The sequence below is a fragment of the Parasteatoda tepidariorum genome, chromosome 10 (assembly GCF_982258835.1).
Source record: "Parasteatoda tepidariorum strain Cologne lab strain chromosome 10, Ptep-v5.0, whole genome shotgun sequence".
Classification (NCBI taxonomy): Eukaryota; Metazoa; Arthropoda; class Arachnida; order Araneae; family Theridiidae; genus Parasteatoda; species Parasteatoda tepidariorum.
Window position 1 is genome coordinate 104,360,760 of NC_141764.1, and position 11,811 is coordinate 104,372,570.

Consider the following 11,811-nt stretch of genomic DNA (forward strand, 5'->3'; position numbering starts at 1 on the left):
GAAGGAAAAAAATGTAGCCCTAAAGATTTTAATTAACTGTTAACTTTAATGTTATTAGCTATGATGATGAGTATTTTAACACAAAGGTGCAAACTAGTTATCAGAAGTACAAGAACACAGAAATATATATACAGTTTGCTTATTTACTTTAAAGATATATATATACTATTTAATTCTGCACAGGTTATATAAATAAAATTATGCACGTTTTTTTTGTTAAATAACACTTAAAGGTACATAATTAAAAATTATGCAACACTGAAATTTTATAACAAAATTAAATTAATTACTTAGAATCAATGTTTCAGTTTTTGGTTAAATTAGAACTAGCCCTTATTATGTCTTTTTATCGTAACTTTTAAATCAGATAAATACAAAAACCAATTCTGTGAATAAGAATTGTGATATTAGCAGATTTTGATGCAGTTCCAAATACAATCAACTCTTTCTTGTATAAATAAATCAATTCATGAAACAGACATTAAAGCACTTTTTATAAACAATAATGTAGCTCCTGTACTTGAATTATCTTGCAGATCTTTTTTTACAGTAGAAGCAGTGCTTTTAAAATTTTTTAGGTATTTCCTAAACCAGCTGATTGGGAATCTCTGAATTCCATGATTCACTACATTTAAAATGTTTACTTGCCGGTATTGAATACAGAAATGTTTAATAAAAACAATCACTTATTAAAACAATGAAAACCAAAGTAGGAGAAATAAAGCCTGTTTTCTTTTCCCCACGCAATTTAGCTCGTAGTAGCTACTCACGAACTGTATGTCATAAATAAAATGTTATCTATATAAAAAAAGCATCAGTACATAAACAAGAACTTAATATTTTCCAGTTAAAATACTCATGTTTTGTTGGTGCACTTTAAGGAAGGAAAATATGCATAAGTACATAAATAATAGTTTTTCATGCTTGCAAATTCAGTCACAATATTATATTTAGTCACTATACTCTAAATATATATATGCAAGTCAGTAAAAAAAGTTGAAGTTGTAAACTAATGAATTTATTTAAAAAAATTATGATGCAATCAAGATTTTATTTCATAGAAAACAATGCATACAATAAAAATTAAAACACTAGGTATTGTTCATATAAATATTTTTTAACCTAAATTTCAGACATTTTTAGAAAGTTTAGCTATCTTAACATAAAAATTCATCATTAAGTAGACATTTGAATGTAAACTTAGTTATAAACTTTTAAGATAAATTAACTAAATAAGTAAGTTGAAAGATTTTTTTTAATAAAATTATTCAGTTAATGATTTTTATATATATCTGTAGAACATCTTATGTTAAAATTTTGAGAAGCTTTTAAATTTTTAGAAAAACATTGCATTCAATGCATCATGCACTTTCGAGCACCCCTTTAATAACAACGGGCGGGTTGAATAAATATATTATTTTTGTAACCTTTATTGAACAATCCATCAAAACAATTTTTAAAAGCTTTTTCAAGCACCCTAGCAGATATTAAAATATGTCATTATATATTACTTTAAATTAAAAAATATTGTGTGAAATGGGTATGAATGAACTTGTGAAAAAAATAAGATTTGGTGGAAAAATTTTTTTTTGTTAACTCATCCATATAGAAAATCATCACTTCCTATAAAAGTTTCTAATGAAACTTGGATAGTAAAAGCTAGTTGTAGAAAAAGAAATTCATTGATAAGCATATCTGCAAAGGAGCAATACAGTAGTATTTTTAAATAATCACTTTTGGAGTAAACGGAATTGCATGTCAATGAAAAATAAATTATAACACAAAACTGAAAACATTTTAATAAAACTAATACTAAATATGGATTCCTGTTGTTTAATGATGGTTAAAAACACTTGAAATAAAAGAGTAGCTTGTACTACTCCTTTTCATTAATTGTCCAAAACTTGATGTCATAGAGTAGTTTTACGTGAAAAATGCTATACATGTAGAAATACTAAATCCTTGTTTTCAAAATAAATTAAAAGAAATAGACACTTTAGCTTTAATTATTCAAAACTATTATGAACTCAAAATTTTACAGACAATTATTTGAGTTAATGTGATATATCTACATAAATTATACATTATTTAAATTTTTCGACAAGAATTGTAGGATTCTGAGCTAATATCAAATATTTGTAAAATAAGTAATTTTATTATTTTATTTTTATTGAATAACTACCTTTAGAGTTATAAGCGTAGAAACAATTTTCAGAATGACAGATTTCGGGGCAGCAAATCCCAAATGCCCTGCCTAAAACCAGTTTAGGACATTGAAAACTCTTGAGCTCTGTGTTAATTTTAGACTGCTCAATAAAACACAGTTTCCCACACTTCATTCTTTAGAATAAAGAAGATCTGCGCACGAGTAAAACCACCAGAGGGTTAATTTAAGCAGTTTTGCAAACTTTCATTCTCAGACATGCTAGGAAAGAGTTGCATTTTTAGCATTGAGAATGCTAATTTTTTTTTTTTTTTTTTTTAGGTTTCAAAAGAAAATCAAAGGAATGAAATAACAAAACATAATAAATGTACATGAATGCATTCATTCTTTAAAAAAGAAACATAGCAAGGAGAATTGTTTCAAAATATAATTACAAGTACAATCACCCTTATTGCAAAAGTTTTGTATAATGAAGAATTGCTTTAGATAAATTTTGCTTCGGTTTAAAATATATATGGTTTAGTTTAGTTGAAACAGATTGAGAATTCTTTTTAAATATAACTATATACACATATAAGTAGTATTAACAATAAAAATTAATGTTTTTTGACAATTGTTGTTTTTGTTACTGTTTTTAAAAATATGATGTTTTTGACAAAATATATATATCTGATTTTCAAACACTAACGCAACTTGAATATTTTTAAAAATATTACTTTTAGAGTAACAATATTGATTTTAAACAATGAAAAATGCAAGTAATTTAACAATAGAATAATAATTAAAATGAGAAGATAAATATAGAAGGAGGATATTGACAAAATGAATATCAAATATAACATCATTGATATACAAGTTATTTAAAAATAACTAGTACCTAAAACTTTTTTTATACTTTTAAAATTGTACATATTTACATAATATAATAATTTGTATATTTTTAAAAATATTTGTACAAAAAGAGTCAACTCCTGGTGTCAGGATTAGGAACAGCTTTGTCCTTCATCCGAATGAGGAGATGGAGCAGTAGTCGAACCAACTGGGGGAGAAAAAAAAACAGAACGTAAATTAGAGCTATTTAATGAACTGAAAATGAGGATTCATAAATAAATTTATAAATGAATTTCTTATAGTATGAAAAACTATTTGCAGGGTCTTTTATCAAAGCAAAAACTTTTATCAAAGCAAGAACTTTTAAAAGTTTTTTTCGAAAAAATTAACGACCTTAAAAAATAGTTGTTTGCCATAATTAATGTATACATGTAACCTCAAGTAACCATGCCAATTATTCACTTTTTCGACAAAAAAATAAAAATAAAAATTATTGCATTTACTGATATAACACTATTCTTTTCTTTCAGAATGCACTACTCCTTACATGGGGTTTCATTCTAGAGGAAAGAAAGAATATTTTAATGAACAAGTTTCCCCTTGCTAGCAGCCTCCCCCCCCCCGCACATATCCCTTTTCGCCTCTACGCAAGGTTTCATTCTAGGTTAAAGAAAAACAGACTTTTTGCTATAAATATTTCGGTTAGTCTAAAAAATTAAAATAAACTAGTGATACTGGAAATTAAGGACTTCTAAAATCCTTGAACCAAAATTAAGTATTTTTAATGACCCTTATTTTCTAAAATAAAAATTAATGTAACACATCACAAATTATGTTACATTCTATTTTGAAGAACAGTTAGTAGTAAAAGTAGTACGTTATTAACCTCACACTAGTACTGCACAATGAACTATTGTCGAAGGCCTGGCAAACATTCCCGAGGATGACCTAAAAAGAATGCCATCACCATTTTGATTCTCTGCAGAAGTTATAGTACTCCCGTTTATAGCCACACAGTTTTCGAGAACTAATACCATGATGTACTTGTGCAAGCTATTCAAACTGGTCACCCACCCACTAACTGATAATTGCCAGCAATGCTTGACTTCAGTGATTTACTGAAACTCTTGTCTTACAATCAGTCGACTGCAAGACTGTTAAACACTTTAAAATTAGAAGAATTTTTCTTTTTTTAACTACTGCATTAGAAAATTTAGACTATGCCAATAATGCAGAAATAGAAATTAAGAAAATTTAAGCGCTAAAATAGTTTATAATTAGTTTATACAAATTTTCACTGGTTCATTTGTAGTAAGTCTCAATTAAATTTTTTTTTAAACAAAAAGCTAATAAAAATATTTTAAAAGAAACATTACAATACAAAGAATGTGTAATGTTATAATTATGATGAAATATGTTATTGTATGACAAAAACCAAACACAGACACAGATCAAAAGATTAAAAATAAAAAAAAATAAAAATAACTAAAATACCGTACCATCTCATTACATCGATTGCTCGTCCAGAGACCACTAATGATTGTTTTATGTCAGCGCAAATCAAATTTAAGTGGACTAAGAACAATGGGCTTTTGCCAATTTTGAGCCCTGCAGTGATGTTGCTTTACTTGTCAGCCAATTTGAAGATTTGCAACAAATGCAAAAAGAGTAGGATTGAAAATTAATCAAAGCGAAACACTGTGAAGAATTGGAAAAAAATTAACAAAATTAAGTTAAACTGAAGGAAGTAGTCCACACAGAAAACGGTGACTCGGAACAAATAAATTTACATGAAAGGAAGAACTGATACTGAAATTCTTAAAATAACAAAATTATTTTAAAAAGTTAACTAAAACCTGGCAATCATATAATTTAATGTTAAAACAATAATTAATTCAAGGGCAAAAGCATACTTTTATATAATCATATCCCACTAGACAGTTGGCAAAAAAGATGTTTTAAAAAAATTTTAAAAATCTTTTGGCTGCAAATTATTTCAAATACAGACAAAACATAGCAAGAACCACCACTCACCAATAACATCAATAGAAAGAGAATGGGTCGCGTTTTTAACGTCATATTTTTCCATCAAAAGTATTAACATGGGCATCAAATGGCAAAAAGGACGACCAATGGTAACAAGAAAAATGGTATAAAATGAGGGAAACTAGATTCAGGCCTTCCACTAAGGTTAAACTTTAAAAATAATCGCTTTAGTGGCGTCAAACATGAAAATAATCTCCAAAATGGTTTCCACATGCATAAAATTACTTACCAAAATAGTCTCCCTCCACTAACATATTTTTACAATATTTGTGCTTTAATAATATAAAATAATCTTAATAGTGTTACTTATTTAAGATTGCATTGTGTAATTGGTGTGATTGTATTTTACATTGCATCGATTTTCTCTTTCAATTTTGAGAAAGAAAACCTAAGAAATTTATAACGAGAGCATACGCTTTTTTTTAACTGTATAATAATTAATGAAAAAACAATTTACTGCAAAAGATGTAATTGGCAATCAATTATTTTATAATTGATTACAGTCAACTCTGGAAAAATTTGAATTTAAGATACAATAGATACAAATTGGTTGGATATATATTTTCGTTATCAGCAGATTTTTTTCCAAAATGTGTTTCTGTTCTTAAGAGAAAAGGAAGGCATACAAATTTTTATAATTTAATAATTAAATAGGTCAGAAATAAATTTGAAATGAACGTTGAGCATTGTGGACAGAAAGGCATAGAGTAATAATGCAATCAAAATTTGTTACTAGAGAGGAGAGGAAATTGAGTGATATTTAGTGGAAATCTTAATAGCACAAAAGGAAATTTTGCAGATCTAACGAAAAGTGCCAAGGGCAAAGCAGAGAAAAAACTTTTAATCATGAAGAATATAGCAATAAAACATAATGAAAATGGCCAAAATAATAAAAATAGTCCAAAATGTCATTACACAAAGAAAAGCCATAATTTTGTGAAAATTAAAGCATTTGTGATTGAAATTATGAAAAATTATTCTGATGCTGCATTGCTTGCACTGATAAAAATTAGCAAAAAATGAGAATAATTCATTGATTTTAATAATTTTTATGTAGGTTTAAAAATCACACTAAATTTGTTATTTTAATAATGTTAAAATATATATATTTTTCAAAAAAAAATATTTAAGCCATTTGTTTATTCTAAAGCTCAAGTAATTCTTTACTGCAAGACAGTTTAAACTATAGATTTGCTAAGAGTTAAAGGCCCTTTAAAACTGAGTTTTTTTTTCCCCCAACCATTCAAAAAATAGGCACCTTCAAATATCTGTTGCCTAAAAGGAGATTCAACTACCTAAGAGATTTGTATCAGCTGATTTGTATTACCTGTCTCCCTTATTTTCTTTCTGGCTTTCCTTCGCTTATGATCAATAGCAATCACTTCGGCTCTTAAAGATAAGTAATGCTTCCTCAATTCAGACATCTTTTTCTGCAAAAGAGCTATTCTCTTCTCAGGATCCTTTTCATCTGAAATGTTTGAAAGAAATTTGATTAACTTATAACTTATTATAACGAAACATCCTAAAAAAGAGATTTTCATATAGCTCAATTAAATGAATTAAAAACAACTAGTTTCATATCATAACTTTTTATTTTTTAGTTATGATATAAAACTGAATGAGGTAATAATATTTTTTATCACAATTAAAACATTACATTGATCAAGCTAATAAAATGATTCTCAATATATTAAAAAAAGTAAGAAAGAAATTCAAGAAATAGCAGCCTTAGCATAGATAACGACATTTTGATGCATGTAAAGAGTAATGCTTTCACTATAGGTACGTTTTATTATTTTTCTTTTGTAAATAATATTTGAAGTATTTGACCTTTGAAACTAATTTGAATCAGATTAAACATCTTCTAAACCATTTAAGAAGAAAGTTATTTATTTCAAAATTCTCACTTTTTAATTCATAATAAAATTTAGATAATACATTTATAAAAAATCAGAGTTAATTTAGAAATATGAATTGTAATATTTTTGAGAATGCATAAATATTATTTTTGAACATGATAAAGTGTATTTAATAATTGAAAATAATAGACAGACCCCTTTCCATAAATTGGTGTTTTGACAATACAAAAGCATACGAGGCAACTTTGACTGTTGTTTACATAGAAGGTGTTACTTACCTTAGGGAAGCAATACTGCTTTTGTGATAATCCATTCTTGAATATTAGGATAGCCTAATATCTAACAGCTAAGTTACTGATCTAGTTCAGCCTTTAACTATCTGCAAACTTTATACCTGCTGTCACATTTTCTTCTCAGGGTAACCAAAAACACTCAAAACAAAAAATTCTCTAATCTTTTTTCTTTTCAGGTTGACTTCATTGAATTTCCCTGAATTTTGCAACTGTGGCAATAAATTTTAATATTATTAACTTCTTTGTTATGCATTATTCTTAAACTTGAAATATATATTAGTAAAACGCTTTCTGTAAGAGTTAAAATAAACATTTGTTTTAAGAAAAATTATACGAAAAAACAATACATAAGATATTTAACTTAAGTATTGCTCAAACTCTTCATCTGACTTGTTGGGTAATTCAATTAAATTTTTAAGGGATTTCCTTCATATCATCCTTCCCATTCTCCTTGGTTTCTTTCCCCAGCTCTGTAGCTACACTGTTTCAACTATTAGTTGTGTTCTTGTTTAACAGTGAAGTTAAACAGCTTGTGGTTACATTATATATTTGTATAACTTTATTAAATGCAATATATTAATAACACTGATGTTACATGAACACAGTATTTCAGGTTAATCAATTTTAGAAACTGAGTGTTTTTTTTTATTAATTAACTGCTAAAGTTTAATATGCTGCTTTCCAGGGTTGGGCATTTTCTTAGGACTTAGGCAAAAAATTGATTGTAACTTGCAAAAACTAATTAAATGAAATAGTTAAATACTTCATATTCAAGCAATAAAATGCTATATATTTATTATGTAATGTATAACATGCAATTTGACTTTTCTGATTGGACGTTGAGTTTGAGCCCAAAAAGGCTATAAATACAAGCAAATCTTTAGCTCTGATAGTTTTTTTTTACTAGTCTTTTCCCAGTGTAGTTACCAAATATGCAACTCTCCGTCTGTGCAATGTAATAATATACACATCCTTATCTGATCTCTGAACTCCATTACAATAACAATTGTAAGTTATGCACGTATTTAGGTGTCATTAAATTTAAAATCCTTATCAAAGTAAAGATGAGGCAGGATTACTCATTAATTAGTCACGAGCATGTTTCATTTTAAGAAGTGAGTCATTTCAAATAGATTTGCTGCTGATGCTATTATTATCTTTTAATGTTCTCTTATATTGCTTAGCATTTTTTACTTTCACATTTCCCTACAAATTAGTATAAAACGATTAAAATTTAGGGACAAATTCAAATTTTCCCTATCGGATCTAGTTTACCTAGAATTTTCAGATCCTAATATTTCATTTCTTTATTGATCACAAGTAATCTTCTAAAACCTTTATTGTTAGGTTGGGAAGACATTACTTTAAGAGTTGTCTACACATGACATCACACTTTTTACAATATTTTTTAACCCCCGACACCTTTTTGTCACACTTCACATTATCCCCCCCCATCACCTTGTTACATATTACACTATATTACATAAACATAAATTAGCAGTTCAATACATGATATAAATCATATTCCAAATTTTATTTTTGGGCTTCAACTTGTAAGTGTTTTAATGAAAAATATAAAGAAAAAAAATGTTAAAACTAATTATATAAAAATACTTAATCTACTGATTTTAAAGGTTTTTATTTTGATAAAAATGTGAGCAGACCAAATTTTTTGCTACCCCCTTTCTCGATTTTGTCACTAACTGTCATTATTTAAAGAACCCCCTTCCTCTCCTCTAAGTGTGACATCATTTAGGGGTGGCCCATTGTAATGAATACATCAAGAATGTATAACCAACATCATCCAAAATCGACCCATTTAGTTCCGAACAGTCCTATATATTAATAAAAAATGTGTACAAAAAAGTTTTGAGGAAAATAAAAATCCCACTTTATTCGAAAGTTTTTTACTGGTCATTGTGCTCATGAAATGTCTTGCCTGAACTTGATTGCAAGTTTTACTAATGGATCAGAGTTATCAATTAAATTAAATATGGTCAATTGATGTCCTTGGAATATGTATAAACTTTTTAACAATAATAAAATATTCGAAACAAAAATTAAAAATTTCAATATTTTGTTTATTCAGCAGTCCTGCCTTGATTGCGGATAATGTTATCAGTCGCTAATTAATATCAAAATGACTCTGTCTTAATGTTAAAATTATTGTTTTCTGCAATTATTTATTGTTATCACATCACTAAATTTATTTAGTTTTTCAAAAATCATCTTACTCCCAAAGAAATATTCATTGTGTATTCGGAAGAATTCCTTCTCTTTCAACTCCAAGTATTCGTTTTCATAATGTCACGTGATCTTCTTGTCTCGGAAGTCTTCTCTGAACCGAGTGTGTCACCATTTTATGACATAGAGTTTGATAATATAGAAAGCCAAACTTATTTAACATTAAAATTAAAGATCAACATTTTAATCTATTACAACAGACTACCAAAATTGTGCCAAAGCAATACAGTTAAACAGTCCCTATTCTTCAAAATTTTGAAAAATTAAAATAAAGCTAGAAAAGAAATAGCTCTAAAGAAATAGAGCTAGTAAAGATGAGATGGTTGAAAAAGTTTTTAAGACGGTGGTTCAAAAATTTTCGAAAACGTGATGCTCTAATCAATGGACTGCTTTTGCAATGAAAAGTAGAAAATTAAGTCAAGTAAATGAGCAAAACAGATTTTGATGCAACAAATGGTTGGTTGCAATCTTCGCGGAAATGCAAAAACATTGTTTAAAAGAAAATTCATGCATAAACAAAAATATTTGTTTAATTTCCTAGTTTACCTATTGTCATCAATTGGTTAAAGTTATCTAAAAAGATTATATTAAGAAAGAGACTACTGTGTTAGAATATAGCGAAGGAGTACTTACGGAGAGGCACATGAATCATCTCTTCAGAAGTAGGTGACATCTTAGAGGGCAAGGACTTTGAGAAACTTAGAGAACCATATGGAGGTGAACTGGATAGAGTAGCTAATGAAGTACCTGACGATTCTTCATAATAGTGTTCAACTGCAATTCAAAGACCAAATTTAATCATACCAATGAAGTATACAACACCACAACTCCCATCATCGAAATTTTTTTTATTTTTAAAAATGGTAAAATGTCTCATTTTTAAAAAATACTAATTTTAACAAGCATGATTTTAACAATTTAAATCTAAGTTTATTTAATAGATTTCAGAGTTTCATATTATCCAAAAGATAGGAAAACTTATAGCCTATCATTAAAGGCCTATTATTAAAATAATATTAGAACTTTTGAAAAAGAATCTCATTCTGAAATCCAAGTTTACTTTGTAAAATTTAGTGATAAGTACAACTAACTGAGGCAAAATAATTAACTTCATTTTACCTGATACCCAGCACAAATTATAAAATTTTAAATTATAAACTATTACAAAATTTTAAATTATTTTCTCTTTTTTTGAATTTTATTATTTACATTAAATTGTAATTAAAACAAAATTGAATGAGAATTTATATACAGATTGTAATTTTTTTAAAAGGCCTTTTGAAAAAATGAAATATTGAGAGAACTGAGGAACCAAAAAAAGACCTCAGAACCATATGATAGGCAATTTGATGCCTATTATTTGTCCTAAATAAAATGATGATTTGAAATCAATAAAAATTTGAAGAAAACATTCATTTTAAAACATAAAAATGTGTGCAAAAAAAAAACTTTCAAATTTAATATTTTAAACATTTTTATAAAATAGGCTTAAAATGTTATTCTATATTATTATTATATATAACTAAGGCCCGGATTTTGATGACATTTGCATTTTTATGCATTTTTGGACATTTTTTGTCTTTTAGAGCATTTTTTAGATTTATAAAGCATTTTTCTTTAAATTTTGGGGCATATTTTGCATTTTAATGCATTTTTTAAAGTTTTTTTGTTAATTTTTTACTATTTTTTATCAATTTTTATTATTACACTGGCTTCCAAACAATGAAGAAAATCTATAGAATATTAACAGGTTAAGCAAAATCTTTTCAAATGGAAGAAGAATTGTAAGTAAGTGAGACCGTCATTTTCAAGTACGCACCTATAACATCAGTAGACGTTGAAAGAAGCTTCTGCAGGAATGAAAATTTACTTTCAGACAAGAGACGCTCGGTTACATTTCAAATTATCAAAAAACATTTAATAATCCAATGTAATTCTGATATTTAGTAATATTATGAGATGGAAGTTGTTATATCCATTAAAGTTTCGATACAAAATAAAAATATTTTGGTGTCAATACATTTTCCTTTTTTTGTTATTTTAGGATATAAAACATTTTTTTTAAACTTAAATGAAGTATTGCATTGCTTTATATTTTTTAAATGACTCATAATAATTTTAAAGACCGAAATATTTCTTTAATTCAATATTTTTGCTTTATTTAAGGCATTTTTTGCACAATTTTTGCATTTTTAAGGGCATTTTTTGCACTTTTTAAGGGCATTAGTTGAGATTTTTTTGGTCATCAAAATCCGGGCTCTATATATAACCATTAACATAAAAATTATTTTAGCAATTTTTTTTTGTATAATAAATTTAAGAATACTGAAACTTTTAAGATACTCTGTATAAATCATCCACTTTACACGATGTA

At 26.9% G+C, this 11,811-nt stretch overlaps 1 protein-coding gene across 4 annotated transcripts in view; it reads right to left on the minus strand.

Annotated features, from left to right (window-relative positions):
• Window positions 1–2,532: 2,532 nt before the first annotated feature.
• LOC107446551 (uncharacterized) overlaps window positions 2,533–11,811 on the minus strand; it is a 61,391-nt gene continuing 52,112 nt past the window's right edge. For all 4 annotated transcript variants that reach the window (XM_043049273.3, XM_043049271.3, XM_043049270.3 and 1 more), the window contains 3 exons: window positions 10,071–10,211; window positions 6,369–6,509; window positions 2,533–3,203 (listed from right to left, as the gene is read on the minus strand). In XM_043049273.3, coding sequence (XP_042905207.2) covers window positions 3,148–3,203; window positions 6,369–6,509; window positions 10,071–10,211 — 338 coding nt within the window. In that variant the 3' untranslated portion in view covers window positions 2,533–3,147. The remainder of the gene's footprint in view (window positions 3,204–6,368; window positions 6,510–10,070; window positions 10,212–11,811) is intronic.